This window comes from Candoia aspera, chromosome 8 (assembly GCF_035149785.1).
Source record: "Candoia aspera isolate rCanAsp1 chromosome 8, rCanAsp1.hap2, whole genome shotgun sequence".
NCBI lineage: Eukaryota > Metazoa > Chordata > Lepidosauria > Squamata > Boidae > Candoia > Candoia aspera.
The window spans coordinates 46,899,295-46,922,609 of NC_086160.1; the positions used below are offsets into that span (position 1 = coordinate 46,899,295).

The window sequence follows — 23,315 nt, forward strand, 5'->3', positions numbered from 1 at the left end:
TTTAAAGAAATGAATGTAAATATATTTATTTTATATACAGTTTAAATCCAAATTTACAACTGCATCATTTTCATGGAGGAGGTGACATAGATTGAAAGAGATTTGAGTTGTAGAACTTCAGCAAACTGAAAAGATGCTATATAAAACTGGTATCATCAGTTCCTAGTGTCTTCAAAAAAATATAGCAGTACTTAAAGGCTAGTTTGCATTTAGAAATAACTGGGAAATCCACATTTTCATATCAAATATGCACATATATTCATAATTGTTAAATTCAGATTCTCAAGGCAATATGTCAGAAATAAGTAATGGACTTCATACAGTTTCCAGTATAGAAATCCATTCAATCTACATGTTGGATCACTTAGGGTATTTCCCAGCAATAAGGCATCAACAGTATTAGGCTTTATTTGTGAAAGTAACCTGAAGACTGCTAAGTATCTGTTTTGCTGTATATCATAAAAACGCACCTATTCCTACCACTTCTTTCACTTTATGGAAGAAGGACTTCCATTCCCTTATTCTAAGTATTTAAATCACAATTACAATTAGTTATTTCAGGGATGCTTCTTATTAATTTTTACCTCCTGACGTAAATAATGTCTATTCAATAAATCATTTACATTTAAAGAAAGTGACACTTTGGCCGATTACAGTTCAGTTGGTCTTAGTAGAGCAAGGAATTTTAACTATATTTAAAGCCATTTTGACATTAATTTTTTTAGACTAAAGACATTTCTTTCTAAATCCCTTTTAAATTAAAACTGTCAAATATTAAAATACAATTAAATGGCTTAAATAATCTCTCCAAGAAATGCAAGTCACTTACACAATACAGAAATTAAACAGAAAAATACAAATATTTCTTCAAACTGGAGGATGATTAGAGACCTATTTGCCTTTTTATCCTTTTTCTTAAACTTACATATAAAACTTACTAAGTTTATGACAATACAGTCATAACCCATCCTCTTTGCAAACTACTTTGCTTAAGTACAAATAAGAACCGGCATTAAAACATTTCCTTAAAACCAAACAGACTGTTGCCTAACTTAAGAACTCCATACTCAACTCAAAAGCCTGAAATAAAAGAAACAGAAAGCAAAACAGATTTCAGAACTAGGCATTGGATGGGTATGTGGTAATATTGAAAAAAAATGCATTTATCAGTTTAAATGCATGTATTATGTATGTCTCTCAATTAAAAATACCTTTTCTTTTTTGGCTTTTCTAAGTAGAAATAATGATGGAAAACCTGATGATCAAACATTCCTAAATTACACAAGTACATAGCTTCTTCAAAAAATATGAGCTGGATTGTAAGGCATTCCGAAGTATTTGTGTATATATACTGCTGGAATGCTGCTCCTATAAACAGTAACTTGGGGATAGCAACACTGAGACTAAAAGGTATTTCCCTAGGATCTCTCTCATGATCCCTGAACCCAATATAATTGATCAAGGGGAATTACTTAGAACTTAATCTTGTCAGAAAACAGATGCAATTCTTTGTTTTCCTATACATTTGTTTTTAATCAAGCTTTAAAATAGCTCTCCCTGAAGATCCTTGAGCTAAAATACTGGCATTAGGAGTTGATCTCAAGGTTCAAGCTTACTGAAAGTCTACTGCTCAGGTATATCGCGTCTTGATTTTGTGGCAGTACTGTTCTGGTGTATGCTGTTATTCAACTCCTGTACAGTATTTGTAGTGGGAAAATTTATTGGGACCCACGCCTGAGACACAGCTGTGGAATTACCAGCAAGGATCTTGGAAGAAGCGTTGGATTGATGTCTGCGATGATCACTTTCCTCACCAGGTAAATGCCTTTTTCTCCCAGATTCTTCATTAATGGGAGGCTAAAACAGAGAATGGGCATCTTATTATAATCTACCACAACATTCTGTAAGAACTCAATATGATATTATTTTTTAAGTTCTCAATATTTTGAATATTTTATATTTACTAGAAATAACTGAAGGGCTAGTCTAATTCCATTGTGAGAAAATATCAAGAATTTATTCTTTGTACATGCTAAGCCATTCTTTGTTCTTGTAGTCTCTATCTGCTATTTAAGACATGCACATTTGTTCTGGATGGATACAGGTATGTTTAGTGGTGATTCACTGGTATTGGGCCTTCTCATTTTTGTCCTTTTAAAAAAATCACTCTTACATTTTATTTAAATTAATTTGTTTGAGAGACTGTGAACACTTACATCAACTCTGAAGTCTTCCAATCTTTTAAAATTGCACAAGTATTCCTGAAGTTTGGGATCAATAGGTGGAGTTTTAGACTGTGAATACTTCAGATAAGCCCAAAATTTTTCTAGCCCGTAAAGCTGGCCTAAAAAAAGAACAGGTTAAGCATATAAAAATATAAAGCATGAAGTTAAACAATAACATGAGAGACGTATAAAAATGTACTACCAGATTCATAATCTCTTCTTGTTTCTTCTTGGAAATCTTTGAAGATCTCTTGCCTGAATTTCTTTTCCAGCCCATAACTATAAAAACGGAACAAGCACTCCAGGCCGTACCTATAAAACAAGGAATAAATACACAAACAAACAGTCTATTTGACTCCTGGTGACTTCATGTCCATGCCCATGTTGTTCTTCTTGGTTACAATATAGACAAGTGAAAAAAAACCCAGACAGTTCTTTTTTATTTATTTGTGTTGTTTATACAATGTTAACTTATATTTCCTGGCAATTTTTTAGCCTCCACAACTTACATAATATAGTAAATTTTGCTTCTGTAACCCCCATAACACTTTCCCTCACAGAGAAGTGCAAGAGTATAAAGATTCAGTATAGCAATTTGCCTCTCAGAAAGGAACCTCTCCATAACAAAACTGAAAAGTGTACATATCAGAGACTACACACTGATTAAATGGATACCTTAAAAAATGGCTCTGTATATGACAAAACAAAAACCAAAAAGAATCCTATGAGCTTTAGTAACTTATCACCTTCTCTTGAAATATAACAAATGATCTCTTCTTCCCATATCCCATCTCTTATCTATAAACAAATTCATAAAGCCTCGTCATTTCAGTCTTGATGTCAGCATAAGTCCATTAAGGGTTAGCAGAGTTAAGAACATATCTATTTTAATTTTGATCAAATAAACCAATTTTATATTCCTTCTTTTTACTTCTAACAACTTTGATCTTTAGTTCCTTCAAATAATGTTCTAGAACTTGATTTCTTTTCATTTTTTCTTTGTCCCTTCTCACAAAACTCTTCAAACCTTTAACAAGCCTCTTTTGTAAACCAAATATTGGAAAATTATCCAGGTTGCTATCTTGGTTTGTTATTTGTATATCCCTTTGAATTATTAAAACATCAGCCAGTTTCTTTTGTATGTCCAGTGTAACATCTTTTTCCATGTCATTCTTGTAGCCTGCCATTTTTAAATCCACTTAACTCAGTATCAGTCTTATCAGGTAAAACATGTTCCTCTTCCATAACATCTTTTAAACATAGTCTATCTATAAAGGCAGTCAGTTTTAAAATTAACTTCTGGGTCCACTGTTCAAAAATATCCTTCAGTATGTCCAATGTTAAAATATTTTGTTTCATTCTGTATTTGTAAGCTGAGTTTAAGTGTTCTCCTTTCTTTAGTTCCTTCTAGTTCCCTCTAGTGTCCAATTTTTAAAGTCTATCTTATTATTTTTTTAGAAGAATTCAAAACAAAAGCATTTTCCAATGGGAAGGATATTTTAATTCCAAAATCTTATTTCAAATTTATCTGGACTCTTAGTCCATTTGTAACTTTCTAAAATCAAAGTTTTAATCATCCTTTTGCAGTTTATTCTGGGGGAAAAAAATCAAGTCCTTAAACTTGTATTTAAAACTTCTTTTGCTAAGGAGTGAAGGAAACTCACCCGGTGCTATAAAACTTGTCAATCCAAAGGTTCCTAATAGCTGAAAAGCAGTTAACAAGCAATTTCCTAAAGTGATTAGAAAAGGAAGTATGCAAACTTAGTGTCCTTTTAAAGGCACTGACTGCTGTTTGAGTGAAGATTGCTTTCCCTCATCTCCTAGAGCTCTAAACTTGTTAGAGACTGCTGTCTTGCAGTCTCCTCCCAAGGCGCTACTGTCTGGAGTACTTGTGGGTGATCTCAAGTTCTCTCCTTGTCCAGAGAGGAATTATCGAAGAGCCAGTCTATTTGCAGGCTCTTCATTCCACTGTCATTGGCTCTGCTTTTTGGGAGTTGTCTTCAGTCTGCCATTTTTTCCCCAGAAGTCAAGAAGAAATCAAATTGTTCATAAAAAAAGTCAGTGATAAAAAGCTGGCAAAAATCAAGGACAATTACAAGCATCCATGCCTCTATGGTCTTCCAAAAATCCACAAATCAATGGTTCCACTATGACTGGTTGTTCAAACAGGCTATCCAATGGTGAAATTCCTAGTGCATATATGAAATCCACTTCCAGAAATTGATCATAACAAACAAATCCTTTGATAGCAAAGAATTTATGGAAAGAAAAAAAAAGTCCAATGTTAGCAAAACATACACAATCAGCTATCATGCTGCCAGTCTCTTTATGAGTATCTCAACAAATGAAGCATTAAAATGCCTACAAATCTGAGTGAAAAAAAATCATATACTCAAAAGCTACACAGAACTAAGACAGTTCACTGAAATAACTACCTACTATATAAATGCTAGAATTTTCCAAGATGTGAACAAACACCAAAGCATGACTGTGGGATTACCAATATTATATAACTTGTTCATGGAGAACCTGTTAACAGCCACAAAGAAACCAATCATATAGCTAAATATGTTGATGATGATGGTATTTGTACTTTGGGATCACAATGAACAAGATTTAGAAGAATTCCTACAAGACTTAATTCAACAAAATCCAGCAATAAAATTCCCAATGGAAAAGGAACAAAACAATGCCCTACCTTTCCTAGATGAACTACTCAAAACAATTGTCTAATACTAACCAATCATCGAACTCAATTCCACTTCCACAGGGAAAAAAATAATTGCAATAATAAGAGATGTGAAGCTGTGATTAGGTACAGTATATATTTTGATGGAAAATAAGACTTGGGAAAATAGAATATACACTTTCAGTAAAAATAAGTCTCAAGAACAACCTGTCAGTCAATTAAAACCCTTAAATAAGAAACAAACATGCATTATGAAAGCTGCTAACATATAGTGGGATATACATGGAAAAAATCAGGAGAATTTGCCAAAAGTACAAAATTTACCTGATAACAAAGAGTCAAGATACCAAAACATCTGAAGAAAATAGTATTCAAAAGACTGAAAGAATTTTAACAGGGTGCCATTTATCATATCTGCATGTCATCCTGCAGGAAAGTATACATAAGAGAAGCAGGACAGGCACTGAAGACCAAGTTAGCAGAGTATAAGAATGCACTGAAAAGCCAAAGTACTGAAAAAGGAGATTCACTGAACAACGTATAAAGTTCTGCTGCAGACCACACTGAAAAGAACAAGAAAATCATAGCCATGAGATAAATACAAAGAAAGGTCCAAGAAGCAATCAAAAGTTATCCTGTCAGCCCAAAAAATTTTGGAAAAAAGACTTGCAACCGGTCCTCACACTTACGACCGCTGCAGCATTCCCCGCAGTCACATGATCACAATTTGGGCACTTGGAAACTGGTTTGCATTTATGATTGTCACAGCATCCTGTGGTCATGAGATTGCCATTTTTGACCTTCCTGGCCAGCTTCTGGAAGCAAAATCAATAGGGAACTGCATGATTTGCTTAACAACGTTGTGGTTCACTTAATGCCTGCAGTGATTCACTTAGCGGCTGCTGCAAAAAAGGTCATAAGATCAGATTGATTCAGTTAATGACTGTTTCACTTAGCAACCAAAATTCGGGCCCCATAGTGGTCGTTAAGCAAGGACTAGCTGTATTCTCATTGCAAGTATTGCTGTAAAAAGCTTGTAATACACATTCAGTAAGGAAATAGATCTGTATGGGTGGGTCTGTCCTCAGCCTTTATTTTCCTGTTCTGCTACAGTTAAGTATTCGAGCATTCTGTTAATATCATCAGTGCAGCCCAAAACTGCATTAGTTTGTTTGGTGGCTGTGGCACATTCTTAATCTGTGTTTTAATAAGATACCCAATCTTTTTCACAAGTACTACTGCTAAGCCAGGTACCAACTGTCTTGTACTATGCATTTGGTTTTTCTTGCTTAAGTGCAAATTAATCTTTATTGGAGCAGAGAAGGGTTTTGGTAACTTGGTATAGTCCTTCATGCTTGCAGTGGTGAAAAAGACTACTTATAAAGAAAAAGGAGTCAAAATAATATATTTTTTAATCATAACAATACACAATATTGTAAGGAACAAGATAAGCTTGCCCTCTTTCTCCTCTGACATTTTTATTGGCATTACAGCCATTGGCAATGAAAATATGCCAGCAAAATTTCAGGAGTTTAATTAGCAAATCAACAACATACATTGAAATTATATGCTGATAATGTTGTAGTTAATGCTTAGTCTGTCAAAGAATTCTTTAGGATTATCAGTGGAATAAATATAACAGTTTGGCTCCATGTCAGGTTTTCAGATGAATAAACTCAAATGCTGACATGAGACTTAAAAGAGGATGAAAAGCAAAATTTGCACTTAATGACAGGGTTTAATATTACTGCAAAAAAATATTAAATATCCAGGAATTTATTTGACAAAAATACTAAAGAGCTATTTAAAACTATTCACAGATTTGTAAAAATATAATAGACATTTCAAGATGGAAAAAGCTGAAATTGTCTTGGTAAGGAAGAACTGCAGCCATTAAAATGAATAATCTACCAAGACTCAACTTTTGGTTCCAAATTATTCCAATAAATATTGAAAACAAGGTATTAAATGACTGGTATAAATAAGTAATGAATTACATGTGGTCAGATAAAAGACCAAGGATTAAATTAAAGATCATTCTTGAAAGAATGAGGCTGATAGATAGGCTTGAAAGAATGAGGTGAGCTCCAAATTTCAAATTATATTGCTAAGCTGCCTAACTTGGATCACGGACTGGATTGTATCTGCTTATGCTCTGGTCACGTTATGGAGGGAGCAGGACTTCCAGCTAGTCTGCATAAATATCTCTGGATTGGTACAAATAGAAACGAATTATCATCCAGTAACAAGCAGCATATTGAAACTCTAAGAAAATACATGAAAATAGTCAGTTCAGGTTTATTTCCCCTTTGTTCTTAAATGTTTATTTTTATAAAGAGGAAAACATAACTCTGCACAGTGGAGAGATAATAATCTGTACATATTGCAAGATTTTATTATTAATAAGACAAATATAAAATCTTTTCAGACTTTTACTTCACAATGGTCTTGTCTACCTAACTGGTTTCATAATCTTCAGATGAGTAGCAAAGTATTTTAAAAAACTGCAGAAACAAGGGGAAATACTGAATTTGAAAATCTTATATACAAAACTTGGAATATTTGCTGAGTTTTATTTGTAAATTTTTGGTCTAAATATTTAGATCAACAATAAACATCTTAAATACAAGCCAACTAGAGAAACTGTTTTTGTCAGGCCCAGCTCAAGAACTTCAGAGAATCAATCCAGCCAACCTTGAGTTATTTGCTTATACCATATAGAAATAATCTTGCCAGACTAAAGCTACTCTACCTAACCTAAGAGGAAATAACCTGGGAAGGCTCTAGGGTGGGGCTATTCTGAACCTCTCTGTTTTCCCACATTCACTTTCTGGACTCTGTCTACTCTTTTCTTGCCCTTCTCCTTGGAATCCACTCCCTCCTTTCTGAGAACCAGCTGCATTACTGACATCCATCACGGTTTTGTTCCATTAGATAAAAGTTTATTGAAGGAAGAGAGGAAGGAGAACTAGTGAGTTGTTTGCATTCACTGGGGACAAAGTCTGAAGATGCCCTCATTCTAATTGCTTTGTGGGGACGATATCTGAAGGACTACTGTAGATCAAAGAAAAATTGTAAGACAAAATTGTAGCAAATTACCAGACTTGAATATGTATACCTAAGGCTATTCAAAAAGCACAAATAGGAAACCGAGATTTTCTAATAAAATTACTTAACACCATTATTTCTAGTATTTTGATGGGGAAACTCAATCATTTCATAAAAAGAGATTTGGGGAAATGAAACTCAAAGACCAATTGGTTTAATATGTATCCAGCTTAAATTGTTAATACACAATTAAACTACAGCTTAATTTAGTTATTTAACATAAGAGAAAAAAAGACATATTGAAGAAGAATTAACATTTTCCTCCAAAAAGTATGTTTCATTACACCATCCTTTTATTTTTCATTCTTAGCAACTGTGTAAGTGCAGGTGACAAGCATATTTTATATTTGGAACTTGCACAGATTTTGATAAAGCCCCGAACAAAAGCTCAACACCCATGGAATAAAGGCTAGAGAGAACTTGAAAATGACCGACACATTTTTTCCATCTTGCTAAATAAATCAAACACTACAACCTGCTAAATTCTACTCTTCAAGCAGGCCACAAAATAATACAAGTCAGCTTTATACCAGAGCATAAACAACTGCCATCTTAATTCCTTTGTTGCAAAATAAATTAGAAGCATTCCTCCTGTTTCTTGGTTCTTGTTTCTCCTAAGTCCTGTTCATATGTATAATATTGTACCCCAAACAACTCACATTATGCATTATGAACTCTCATTGTGCCTTAGAACTATGTGCAAATCAGGTCATTACAGCTTGCTCAGTAAACTATGGTTACACTACTTCTGACTTAGTATTACATGCAACCCAGACCACTGAATGAGCAAGTCATTTAACATGCATCAGAAGGATTACATAACTTCAGAAAGCTTCAGTTTCAAGTAAATTCAAATTTAAAAAGATGTATCAGGATAAAAAAAAGTAAAGCAAAAAGAGGAAAATAGATAGTAAAAGGAGATAAGAAAAGCAATGTCACCAAAAACGTAAAATTAGCTAACATTTGGCATTCAAAAATTTGATAAAATGCATTCTTTTGAGTATGATACTAATAGTCAAAGATGCTTATAAGATGAGAGCTTTCAGAGAAGCTAGTGGATTTTTAACCATGTTGAGTGAGATGGGCAGTGACGATTTGAAATATGAATGAATGAACGAAAAGATGTATAGATTATCTGAGAGGAGATAAATCAAGAACAAAAAAGGTGAACTCCAGATAAGTTACAACATGACTTTTGGGGAAGAATGTTGACAACTGAGAATAGACATATCCTTTACATACATACTGTATCACTAAACACAGACAGGTGTTATCTTCTCATATTGCAAAAAGGAGAGAGATAAAAACGGCAGGAGTTCTGTATCAGCTCCTGGCAGATGGATTAATTAAAATCAGTTTGTTGGTACATATGGCATTATTTTTATGTGCCAAAGCATCAGGTGAGCAATGGTAACAAGTCAGCATTAAAATTAAACAGCTGAAGAACTAAAGAAAAACAAAATGTGGGAATCTGTGAACTGAATTTTCAAAATGGAGTGAAAAAAGCACTGGGATCCTTAGAATTGCATTGGAATCTGTGATTTAAATTGCTCAGGGTCTGGATATAGGGCTTGGAAATAATTTATCAAACTTGCAGTAAATTAGATTAAAATACTTATGAAATGATGCATATTAGGCAGGAGAATCTAGACTTGAATTACATATATTAGTAATGTTCTGAACCCAGGAATTAAAATCTTGAATAATTCAATGCAAACAGCAATTCAGTGTACAACAGTAGCAAAAAAGCTACTGTTACATATTAGGGATTAAAAAAAAGTTATCAGCCTTAGAATGCCTTTATATAAAAGTATAATGTGAATACATTAGGAATACCATATACCATTCTGTCACTCTATCTCTAAAAGATACAGAATTCAAAAAGAAAAAAAAAACAATATTATCCAGAAATTGAATAATCTTTGTTTAAACAAAATGACAATGAGTGAGCAGGAACAGTAAAGATTATAAATGGCATTAAAATATATATCTAGAAAAAAATCTCTCTTACAACATGTTAAAATGCTAAATCTGACGGTAATTTAATGGCATTGAGCAAGAAGACAAGAGGAATAATTTTCACATAATGTATAATTAACACCTGAAATTCCCAGTTTAAGATTTAAAACAAGACTGGACAAACATAAGAACAATGTGTTTATAAACACGCTCAGCCATAGCAGCTAAATAGAACATTTGAAGCAATACATTTTCAGTTTCTAGTCATAACCAAGGGATGACTGCTTCATTTCCTGTGCATCCGTTTTCCCAAAATACCTCAGTGATCTCTCTTAGAAAAGAGAAAAATGCCACTTAGTCTAGGTCTTACGTTAACACAATTAAGCCTGAAAAGAAGACTCAGAACAAGGAAATGCTTCATTTTGCTATTGTTAGCTCAAAGCAAAGCAAGTTCTTTAACATATTTATCCTTTGAGACTCACCCATTTGCATATTTAAAAAAATGCTAGGAAAACAGAGTAGGATGAGACCCACTATGTATCTTTCAATTGTCTATCAGATCATTTTTATTGCTCCTTCCTCATATTTAACAATAACAATTAACTTTAGCTTGTGTCATGGTGGAAAATAATTCCTGTTGCTTTTCTCTGCTGGAAGAACTACTCTATTTTACAATACCACTGTTTCAGAAGCACCACACTAATGCTACTAAAACGGTTTCTAAAAGTAATTATGAACTGTATCTGATTTTAGCTTCAGCAAAGGATCATTACCTTGTCGTGGTGCTGGAGCTTGAGCACCTCAATGATGCCATGAGCTAAACCGTGAAGGGCCACCCAAGACGGGAAGGTCATGACAGAGAGGTCAGACTAAATGCGATCCCTGGGGAAGGTAATGGCAACCCACCCCAGTATTCTTGCCGTGAAAACTAAATGGATCAGTACAACCAGAGATATGTTGGTATACCATCGGAAGATGAGACCCCCAGGTCGGAAGATGGTCAAAATGCTACTGGGGAGGAACAGAGGATGAGTTCAACTAGCCCCAGACGTGATGACGCAGCTAGCTCAAAGCCGAAAGGACGGCTAGCGGCCGACGGTGCTGGTGGTGAACGGCGAATCCGATGTTCTAAGGATCAACACACCATTGGAATCTGGAATGTAAGATCTATGAGCCAGGGCAAATTGGATGTGGTTATTGGTGAGATGTGTCCTGACAGTCAGGAACCACGCTGAGACAAGGAATAGGTCTCTAGTGTTTTATTACTGCTACATTAGACAGAAAATCCTAACAAGCTGAAGAAGCATGGGAAAAACCCAGACAGATAAACCCCAAAAGTTTAGGCGGGTCTGATCTGTGTCTCTTTGAATGGCTGCTTAACTCCTCAGTACTACGCATGTGTTTTCCCCCCTGGATAGGGGCCCCCTCCTGCTTGCCATCAGTACTCATGACAGATGTCAAGATTAAAGATAGACATTTTGGGTGTCAGTGAACTGAAATGGGCTGGAATGGGCCACTTCACATCAAATGACCACCAGATCTACTACTGTGGACAAGAGGACCACAGAAGAAATGGAGTAGCCTTCATAATTAATAGTCAAGTGGCTAAAGCAGTGCTTGGATACAATCCAAACAATGACAGAATGATCTCAATTTGAATTCAGGGCAAGCCATCTAACATCACAGTGATCCAAATATACACCCCAACCACAGATGCTGAAGAAGCTGAAGTAGAGCAGTTCTATGAGGATCTGCAGCACCTACTGGACAACACGCCTAAAAGAGATGTTATTTTCATCACGGGCGACTGGAATGCTAAGGTGGGCAGTCAAATGACACCTGGAATTACAGGTAAGCATGGCCTGGGAGAACAAAACGAAGCAGGACATAGGCTGATAGAATTTTGCCAAGACAACTCACTCTGCATAACAAACACTCTCTTCTGACAACCTAAGAGACGGCTTTATACATGGACTTTACCAGATGGACAACACCGAAATCAGATTGACTACATCCTTTGCAGCCAAAGGTGGTGGACATCTATACAGTCGGTAAAAACAAGACCCGGAGCTGACTGTAGTTCAGATCACGAACTTCTTATTGCACAATTTAGGATCAGACTAAAGAGATTAGGGAAGACCCACAGATCAGCTAGATATGAGCTCACTAATATTCCTAAGGAATATGCAGTGGAGGTGAAGAATAGATTTAAGGGACTGGACTTAGTAGATAGGGTCCCGGAAGAACAATGGACAGAGGTTTGCAACACTGTTAGGAGGCGGCCACAAAATACATCCCAAAGAAAGAGAAAACCAAGAAGGCAAAATGGCTGTCTGCTGAGACACTAGAAGTAGCCCAAGAAAGAAGGAAAGCAAAAGGCAACAGTGATATGCCCAATTAAATGCAAAATTCCAGAGGTTAGCCAGAAGAGATCAGGAATTATTTTTAAACAAGCAATGCACGGAAGTGGAAGAAGACAATAGAATAACAAGGACAAGAGACCTCTTCCAGAAAATTAGAAACATTGCAGGTAAATTCCAAGCAAAAATGGGTATGATCAAAAACAAAGATGGTAAGGACCTAACAGAAGAAGAAGAGATCAAGAAAAGGTGGCAAGAATATACAGAAGACCTGTATAGGAAGGATAACAATATCGGGGATAGCTTTGACAGTGTGGTCAGTGGAGCCAGACATCCTGAAGAGTGAGGTTGAATGGGCCTTAAGAAGCATTGCTAATAACAAGGCAGCAGGAGGCGACGGCATCCCAGCTGAACTGTTCAAAATCTTGCAAGATGATGCTGTCAAGGTACTGCATGCTATATGCCAGCAAATTTGGAAAACACAAGAATGGCCATCAGATTGGAAAAAATCGACTTATATCCCCATACCAAAAAAGGGGAACACTAAAGAATGTTCAAACTATCGAACAGTGGCACTCATTTCACATGCCAGTAAGGTAATGCTCAAGATCCTGCAAGGTAGACTTCAGCAATTCATGGAGCGAGAATTGCCAGATGTACAAGCTGGGTTTAGAAAAGGCAGAGGAACTAGGGACCAAATTGCCAATATCCGCTGGATAATGGAAAAAGCCAGGGAGTTTCAGAAAAACATCTATTTCTGTTTTATTGACTATTCTAAAGCCTTTGACTGTGTGGACCATAACAAATTGTGGCAAGTTCTTAATGGTATGGGGATACCAAGTCATCTTGTATGCCTCCTGAAGAATCTGTATAACGACCAAGTAGCAACAGTAAGAACAGACCACGGAACAACGGACTGGTTTAAGATTGGGAAAGGAGTACGGCAGGGCTGTATACTCTCACCCTACCTATTCAACTTGTATGCAGAACACATCATGTGACATGCTGCACTTGAGGAATCCAAGGCTGGAGTTAAAATCGCTGGAAGAAACATTAACAATCTCAGATATGCAGATGATACTACTTTGATGGCTGAAAGCGAAGAGGAACTGAGCAGCCTTATGATGAAGGTGAAAGAAGGAAGTGCAAAAGCTGGCTTGCAGCTAAACCTCAAAAAAAACCAAGATTATGGCAACCAGTTTGATTGATAACTGGCAAATAGAGGGAGAAAATGTAGAAGCAGTGAAAGACTTTGTATTTCTAGGTGCGAAGATTACTGCAGATGCTGACTGCAGTCAGGAAATCAGAAGACGCTTAATCCTTGGGAGAAGAGCAATGACAAATCTCAATAAAATAGTTAAGAGCAGAGACATCACACTGACAACAAAGGTCCGCATAGTTAAAGCAATGGTGTTCCCTGTAGTAACATATGGCTGCGAGAGCTGGACCATAAGGAAGGCTGAGAGAAGGAAGATAGATGCTTTTGAACTGTGGTGTTGGAGGAAAATTCTGAGAGTGCCTTGGACTGCAAGAAGATCAAACCAGTCCATACTCCAGGAAATAAAGCCAGACTGCTCACTTGAGGGAATGATATTAAAGGCAAAACTGAAATATTTTGGCCACATAATGAGAAGACAGGACACCCTGGAGAAGATGCTGATACTAGGGAGAGTGGAAGGCAAAAGGAAGAGGGGCCAACCAAGGGCAAGATGGATAGATGATATTCTAGAGGTGATGGATTTGTCCCTGGGGGAGCTGGGGGTGTTGACAACCGACAGGAAGCTCTGGCGTGGGCTGGTCCATGAAGTCATGAAGAGTCGGAAGTGACTAAATGAATAAACAACAATCTGATTTTAGAAAAATATAAAACATCTAGCATTACCTATAGTGTTCTTTTGCATCATCTAGAGCTAGTTGTCTGAATTCTTCATACATTTTCTTATTAAAGTGGTCTCTGAGAAAGAAGGACCAGAAACGAAAGAGTGTGTTCATTTCTTGAGACTGGCCAATTCCCAACCGTTTCCTTTCTAGAGACAAGAGAAAAAAAACAGTAGTAGTATTAGATAACTTTTTTAGAATTATATTTCCTCTAGTTGATGAACAATTTGAGTGAGTTGGGTGGTGATGAAATTTGAAAAATAAATAAATAAATAAATAAATTTATACTAAAATATATTATGAAGACACCAATCTAGCTAATAATTTGAAAATAATTATCTGAATGTTAAAATAATATATTACATTTATCTATGAGTGTGTTAAAATTAATATTACTCCATTCTTCCAAGAAAGTCAGTAATTCAAAGCTTGTGATTGATAGCTCCATACAAAACACCAATGAACTTATTCTTTCATTCTGCATATTACCATGTGATTAGTTAAAACATTAAAAAAAGAAATATCAGTACTATTGAGAGATGAACAGAAAAAGGAGCTCTAAAACATGCTGAAGTAGCAGGTATAAATTAATGTTTATTCACCTAGTGCATTTTACATTTTGTTGAAATGAACATGCTGCAGTTCTTGGAAATAAGAATACAACACTATTTAAGTTCTTACTTCCAATTAAAATTGACAAAGGATATTAGATTTTTACCATTTAGGCATCTACGACGATATTTGTGGTACACTTGCTGAGTAAAACCATTTTCCTTCAGAAGTTCATGAGAAGGATGTTGAAATTTGGGAAGTGAATGAGGGGTACATCCGTAACTTCCTGATAGTGGAGCACCTTCTAGTGGTGATGCATTTGAACTGCTACATAAAATGAAACAAGTCTCAGATTTCTCCAGTGATGTCTTTTGTAACACTGTAGGTAGCTTAATTCAGGAGATTGTTTCAGCTTCTAAAATTAACAGTAGTCATTTCACAAAACGTATGGTTAAATTGAACCTTCAGAATGAGCATACACATATGTTATGAGTTTATGCTAGAACGTAGAAAGCTACTATCCCATCAGGAATATGGTTAAACGGGAAATATTTTTCCCTCTCACAACATGCTTGCTTTCCATTTAATCATTTTGATATGGAGAACCTTTCGAATATGCTATTGGTTGCCTGTATTCTAACATACCATACTCCCCAAAGAAGAATGCTAACCCTTTTTCCTGAACATCTAAATCTATTGATTCTAAACATTCCAAAACATTCAGGTTTTAATTATACAATAAATACAATGAAAAACAATTCTAAGTGATAAATGAAGGCAGTTCGAATCCGTGTGATGGGGTGAGCTCCCGTTGCTAGTCCCAGCTCCTGCCAACCTAGCAGTTCGAAAACATGCAAATGTGAGTAGATTAATAGGTACCGCTTCGGCGGGCAGGTAACGGCGTTCCGTGTAGTCATGCCGGCCACATGACCACGGAACTGTCTATGGACAAATGCCGGCTCTTCGGCTTTGAAACGGAAATGAGCACCGCCCCCTAGAGTCGGACATGACTGGACTTAATGTCAAGGGAAACCTTTACCTTTACCTAAACCTTTAATAAGTTTGCTTTGTCTGGTAACTACATATGCCCTTTAGTTTTGATGCTACAGATGCCGAATGGCGCACAATAGTGCCATTTCTGAAAACTGCAAGCATTCATGAAAAATACTTGGAAATAAAGCAGACAATGCTGTAAAGCTATAAAACCTTTAAATTAGCCTGCTGGTCACTGACTGTATTTAATAAAGTTAGTCACATGTGCTGTTCAAGTTACAGTGTATCATCCATATTCCTGAAGGAATATCCTTAGATTTTTCTTGGGATAGCTCATTTCTTTCTTACTTTTAATATGATTTTAGAGAATAATTAATCAAATTAAAATGATTTCATAAGTACCACTGCTAGATGTAGCACATGCATAAGATAATAATGAATATATATATATAAGCAGACAATTTAGCTTCCAGAACAGTGGGGAAAATTTTCACATGGAAGTTTTCAGTTTTCACTGGAAAAATTTCCTATGCAAATTAGCACTGCATATAAAATTTGCATCATCAATGATGTGGGCTGGGAAATTTTCCACTGATGTTTGCAATTCATAGTAGCATGACAGATACTTAAGAATAATTATATACATTTTGAAACTAACAAGACTTGTCAGTCATGATTGCTATTGATTTCAATGTAGCTACCAAGTCTGAATCTAATCCACTGATGTTCCCATTCCATTTACATAAATATAATTCCCAAGAAAACCCAGAAGTATATACTGAACTGGATTATAGAATGCAGTTAATATGTGGCCCTTCAGATATTGCCTTAAACAGCATGGGAAATGTTCACTCACACTGGGAATTGCAATCCAACAGCTACCTTCAAGTCTTCAGATTCCAATACAATCTTGTAATGAAAGTCAACATCTATAAACATTTCATTACAAAATAGCAACATCCATAGGTATTTCATAGCAAAATAGCAGACAAACCATTTCTCACTTATGCTTCACATTCTTCTAATTTGTAACTGCAAGCAACTGTTTTATAATTCTATGCTACAAATCCCAAATATAAATATTGGGGTTTTGTGGAAACTTAATTTTTTACTTTGGCAAATTTTCTTATCCAGCAACTCGTGTAGAGTTTTGTTGGTTTTGTTTTAAAATTCCTTTATCTTAACAAATAATAAAAGTTGTGGAAAATGTATAGGGGCAGTGGGTGGGGTGAGGTGTTGGCACTTACTTAAATGTGCAAGGTGATTAAGGGGTGTTTAATATCTATTTCTCGTCCATTTTTTAAATGTCCTGGGTGCACACAGCAATATGGGGCTCTTTTTCGTGCTTTCTTTTTTACAATGTCTTGTGGAATGCCCATGGGACCATATAATATGTGATGACTGCAGGAAATAATCAACCCTCTGCTGCTGTGAAAAGCATTTTAGAAATAAAAAAGGTAAGTAGTAAAAGAAAAGAAACCTTATCCGTTTTGTATACCTAACAGTGCAAACATCCACTTTTCTAAGGACACTTCAAATGAAGGGTGGAAAGGGAATAAACAAATGTCAAGTTTCATTTCTGCTAGCTTTACAACTGCCACAGATTCAGCTGGGAAAATAAGGCCCAAACTTATTTCTAGCAATATCCATGGACGAATTCTTGAGTATATTTATGTGTATACATGGCTTTTAGGAAAGTCTCTAGCCCATCTTCCACTTTTTCTCATTTTGAAAGATCAAGTAATTAAATTGGTTATAAGAACACACAAAATTAAGACTATTAGTATATTAAAAAATATTTCTACCTTATAGAAGATGTTCTTGGTCTGTGATCCTTGGAATCCATTACCCAGCCAACATGACTTTCTAATGGAGGGTTGGTACTATGCCGTGTTTTTCTTTTCCTTCGTGTCTAAAATAAAATATACCATTATATTTTCCTGATGTGACTGGAGCCACTTTTCTGAAGAATCACAGTCTAATTAAAGTCCAGTTTCATAAAATTTTACATTACACATCATATGCATTATGAGGTCATAAAGTTGGTTATGGCTGACTACTCAACTACTAGCCTTATCAAGAAGCTGACAATGCATTTCAAAAGAGATTTAGTAGCTTTGACCTAACAAGGAATAAAACATGTGTTTCAAAAGCTATGCTCTGGCAATAAGAGCAATAATTTATTTTGATCCAGAAATATATTTTGGTTTTAGTTACCCCAACATCAATAGTTCTTGCTTCTTTAACCACAGGATAGAATCTTGGTGTTTTGTTAGGATCTTGCAGTCTTGGTGTACGAGGTGTTTTAGGTGTTCTGGTAGGGTGAACTCCAGGAGATTCAGGAACAGCTGTTGGCAGTGAGCGAGCCATTGTTGTTGGAGGTATTTCCTGGACACCAAACAATTGACAAGCCAGTTCTTCAGTTAAATCTAATTAGAAAGACCACATGATTAACAGATGTTTAGTAAGTACTTTAATTTATCTTACTTGGGTCTCATTAGCAGTGTTCTATTTCGCTGGATCTATTTTTATCTATTCTTCTCTAATTTTGCATTCTTCTGTCTCCTTTTATGTATTCAACCTTTTTTTCCTCATATGCGTAGTAATATAAATTGCCAGACATTGAAGATGGAATTTAAATTTAAATTGGTTTTAAATTTAAAAAGAAAAAAATAGACAAAGGAGATTACAAAATACATAAACATATTACTTCACATTTATGTCCTCTAATTATGTACTACCACGAAATATTCTATGTATCTGATGAAGTGAGATGCAGTTCATGAAACTTATGCCTTTTCCTAAAATTTGTAGTTGGAAAAGGTACTATTAGAGTCCTTCTGATTTTTTGCTATCATAGACTAACACAACTTTTCTCCCACACTGTCTCATAATGAAACACTGTTTTGCCCAGTAGCAAGAGGCTTCTGGAAAATTCTAATGCTTTTTAATAGCTCAAAGTAAAGAAAACCAAAAAAGTAAAGAAAATCAAAACAAAGCTAATTGTTATATAAGAAAATATGGGATACTCAACCAAGAACCATTCCACGTATATATTCTAAACACATATAGAGAAAGGTCTTGTAATTGAACTGAATAAAAACCTATTAGCACCTGGAACACCATGTCAATACTGGAGAAAAGATGAAATTTTCAGCCAGGTTTATCATACTGAGTATCATCTTGATAGTGTAACTTTTTTTGGAGGAGGACTTCTGGGGAAGAAATGGTGAACTGAAGAGCAAGTAGATTGACTCTTTGTAATTCCTCTCTGGACAAGGAGAGGACTTGAGATCGCCCACAAGTGCTCCAAGCAGTTGCTCCCTGCAAGGAGACCGCAAGATGGTGGTCTCCAGCAAGTTTAGACCTCTGGGAGATGAGGGAATAGCCATCTTGCTCAAGATGTCCTTGTGTAAGGATACTGGGTTCACATACTTCCTTTTCTAATCACTTTCAGAAATTGCTTGTTAACTGCTTTTCAGCTATTAGGAACCTTTGGTTTTAAAGCACCAGGTGAGTTTCCTCCAATCCTTAACGAAAGAAGTTTAAAATCAAGTTTAAGGACTTTAAAAAATGTATTTTTGAGGGAATAAACAGCCAAAGGGTGATTAGAACATTGATTTTGAACTTACAAATGGACTAAGAGTTCAGATGGATTTGAAATAAGATTTTGGAATTAATTATAAGAATCCTTCCTATAGGAAAATGCTTTTGTTTTGAATTCTTTAAAAAAATATGCTAGGATGGGACTTTGAAGGTTGGACATTAGAGGGAACCAGAAGGAACCAAAAATTACAATTAAAGGAGATGAACACTTAAATTTGACTTACTAATACAGAATGAAGCAAAATACAGTAACGTTGGACATGTGATTGAAGCTGTCCCTGAAGGAGAGGGTGATGTGATGGAGCTCAGGGAGGAGGGAGTGGAGAATGCATTCCAAGCTGATAAATGTTGCCATAGCTTGCATAGTTTAGAGAGTGAGGAGGGGCCAAAGAAGAAAGTTAGGCTGGCACCGCCCTAGATCTCCCATGAGTATTTTTCCCTTAAGCTCAATTAAGAAACTTTTGTCTGGCAAGATTTCTGTGTATGATAAGAAACAATAATGTGAACTAGAGTTGCTCTTCCAACTCAACTGGTTTCTTTGCCAACTTCTCTTGACAGACGTATTAAAGGGTATTCTTGAACAATGGCCCCAGAAGTTAATTTTAAGAGTATCTGCCTATATAGATAGACTATGTTTAAAAGATGTTATGGAAGGAGAACAAGTTATACTGGACAAGACAGAGTGATCTGAGAGTGGATTTAAAAATGACAGGTTACAAGAAAGATATGGAAAAAGATGCTACACTGGATATACAAATAAAACCGCCTGATGTCTTAATAAGTAAAAGGGATATACAAATAACAAACAAAAAGAGTGACCTGGATAACTTTTCTATATTGTATTTACAAAAGACACTTGTTGAACCTTTGAATAATTTTATGAGAAGGGACAAAGGAAAAATGAAAAGAAATCAAATTCTAGGACATTATTTGAAAGGATTAAATATCAATGTTGTTAAAAGTAAAAGGAAATAAAATAAATGTCAGGCACTGCCTACCGCAGAGTAAAACACAGACGCTGATTCATAGGAGAGCAGGTTCCGGTTTATTTCGTACGTAGTGTCAGTTGCGAAAAAAGCTGAGAGTGAGAGGAGCGCGCCGGTGCGGGGTTTAAATACCCCGCGCCGGTCAGCGCCCCCTCACCCTGGGTTACGTCATCCCCCCTTTGTCCTGCATGCTGTCTTGCCGGTAGGTGAAGGGTTGCGAGGCCCCATCTGGTGCCCCGGGATCGCCCATCATCGGTTTCCTCATTCAGCCGGTGATTGCTGTCAGCTGGGCGATCTCCGTTGCGCTTGTGCTAACAGCTTGGGTGTGCCTCGCGATCCGCCTAGCCTTTGTCTTTTCTTCTTTCTCTTTTGTGTTCTGATGGCTGCATCCTCCGGCTAGGGTCTGTGGCTGTTGTTGTGCTTGCTATGCTTATCTTGAGCCCCTTCCTCTGCTTCCTCGTTATTGTCATGTGTGCCGTTGTGCTGATGTCTTCAGCTCAACGGCACTCATGACATACTGCCCCCTGTCCGAATAGTGCCCCCCCCCGGCCTTCCGGTTTTTTACCAGGAGAGCTGTCAAAATGGTTTTTTTTTTTTTTTAATTTCCCGCCGGAGTGTTTTCGTCCCTCCCTTTGTTCCGCCTTCTACCTCGTGTCCATCTAGGGTGTGTTCCCAGTGCGCATGCCCCGACCACACCCTGGGCGTGCGCATGCTCCGGCCACACCCTGCTTGTTTGGCTCAGTTCGGCGAGGAAAGAGGCGTGGCTGGTCGGGTGCTTTTCAGCTCCAGGTAGGGCTCTTATCTTTTTTCCAAGTGCGTCGTAATTGTTATGTGTGCATCCTGGGCGTTGCCCTCAGGCATGCATAGGTGACCAATGTCACTCCCTCGTGGGCCCGGGGCGGGGGGAGGGTGAGTCCCGGGGGGGGAGGTCTACCCAAGTCGCGGGCTTGGGAGGCCCTTTTCCCTGGGGGCGCGGCTGGTGGGGGGGGGCCCCGCGGGGAAAAGGGTGTTCAGGGGCCGGTTCGGCTTGTCGCCCCTTTGGCTTGTCGGGGTACGTCCGGTGGAATGCCCGGGTCAGGTCTGGCGCCTTGACGTGTTGCGCCGCCACCCATTCTGTGTGGGGGAAGTGTTTCCACCTTACTAAATAGTGTAATATTCCCCGTTGACGGCGAGAGTCGAGTATGTCTCTTACTTCGAAATGTTGTTGGCCGTCGATCATCACTGGGGAGGGCAGTGGCGTGCTCGGGTGCCATCGAGAGGTGGTTGCAGGTTTCAGGAGGCTGGTGTGAAATACCGGGTGGAGTCTCCGTAGATTGTGCGGCAGGTCCAGGTGTATTGCCACCGGGTTCACTATCTGGGTTACTCGAAGCGGCCCGATATACTTAGGCCCCAATTTTTTCGAGGGTTGAGGTGACTTCAGGAATTTGGTGGATAGGTAGACCATATCCCCTGCCTGGAACGTCGGTTGCTGGCGCCGGTGCTTGTCGGCCTGCTCTTTGTAGGCCGCCTGTGCTTCCTTCAGCACTACCGTGATTATTGGCCACGATTCCGCAATCTTCCGTCCCCAGTCACTAGCATCCACTTGGGGTCCCGGGGGTTGCGGTAGCTCCGGTATGGGGACGAAGTCGCGCCCCGAGACTACTTCGAACGAGGTTTTCCCCGTGCTCGTGTGGATGGCGTTATTATACGCGACTTCCGCAAACGGGAGCAGTTCGACCCAGTCGTCTTGGTGGTAGTTTGTGTATGAGCGTATGAATTGTTCTAGGGTGGCATTGAGGACCTCTGTGGCTCCGTCCGTCTGGGGGTACCAGGCAGTGGATAGGGCTTGTTGGGTCCCCGTCAGCTTTAGGAAGGCCCACCAGAATTTCGAAGTGAATTGTGTGCCCGTTGGTCACCACACGTGCGGGACATCCGTGTAACCTGTACACGTGTATCAGGAAGAGTTTGGCTAGTTGTTGGGCGGACGGGACCGATGAGCAGGGGATGAAGTGGGCTTGTTTCGAAAAGTAGTCTTTCACCACCCAAAGGGCCGTTTTCTTCTGGCTGGGTGGGAGATCTACTATGAAATCCATGGAGATTTCCTCCCATGGGCGGGAGGGCTCCACCACCTTTTGTAAAAGTCCCGGGGGCTTACCTGGTGCCCGTTTGGCCCTGGCGCATGTCGGGCAGGACGCTACATAGGCTTTCACATCCCGTCTCAGCGCGGGCCACCAGAATTGGCGTCGTGTGAGGTGCAGGGTCTTCAGGAATCCGAAGTGTCCCGCTTGCTTGGCGTCGTGGGATCTGCGCAAGATCGCCTGGCGTTGCGAGTCTGGGACATATATTCTGCCTTCCCCCCATGCCAGGTCCTGTGCCATCGTCACCTTGTCGGGGTTAGCTAGGAGCCAAGGGTCGGTTTTGAGGGTGGCCGTGAGGTCTGCGCGTATCCCCCCTGGCAGTTGCGGTTGGCGCCGTCTGGTTACTGGTTGCCCCACCGTCGGTTGTGCCGTGGGGTTGGGCTGCCTCCGAGCGCCGCTCCGGGTGGTCACCGCCATCCCCAGCTGGGAAGCGGATAGGACCGTCCCGATCATGTCTGGGGCGGGCTCCTTGTCTTGGGGCAGTCGGGAGAGGGCGTCAGCTAGGAAGTTCTTTTTGCCCGGCATGAACTTCAGCTGAAAGTTGAAGCGGCTGAAGAATTGGGCCCATCTGACCTGTTTTGGGCTGAGGCGTCTGGGCGTACGGAGGGCCTCGAGGTTCCGGTGGTCTGTCCAGACCTCGAATAGTTGGGTGGCTCCTTCCAGTAGGTGCCTCCATGTTTCCAACGCCGATTTCACCACGAAGGCTTCCTTCTCCCAGACGTGCCAGCGCCTTTCTGTCTCAGAGAATTTCCTCGACAGGTAGGCGCATGGTTTCAGGACTCCTGTGGGGTCCTTTTGGAGTAGGATGGCCCCCAGGGAGAAGTCTGAGGCGTCGGCTTGGA

General features: G+C 38.4%; 1 protein-coding gene across 4 annotated transcripts in view; it reads right to left on the minus strand.

Moving 5' to 3' along the window:
• Positions 1–23,315, minus strand: part of LARP1B (La ribonucleoprotein 1B) — a 57,051-nt gene continuing 33,736 nt past the window's right edge. For all 4 annotated transcript variants that reach the window (XM_063310092.1, XM_063310091.1, XM_063310094.1 and 1 more), the window contains 7 exons: positions 17,982–18,193; positions 17,570–17,676; positions 14,938–15,098; positions 14,224–14,368; positions 2,428–2,537; positions 2,217–2,344; positions 1–1,857 (listed from right to left, as the gene is read on the minus strand). In XM_063310092.1, the coding sequence (XP_063166162.1) occupies positions 1,624–1,857; positions 2,217–2,344; positions 2,428–2,537; positions 14,224–14,368; positions 14,938–15,098; positions 17,570–17,676; positions 17,982–18,193 (1,097 nt within the window). In that variant the 3' untranslated portion in view covers positions 1–1,623. The remainder of the gene's footprint in view (positions 1,858–2,216; positions 2,345–2,427; positions 2,538–14,223; positions 14,369–14,937; positions 15,099–17,569; positions 17,677–17,981; positions 18,194–23,315) is intronic.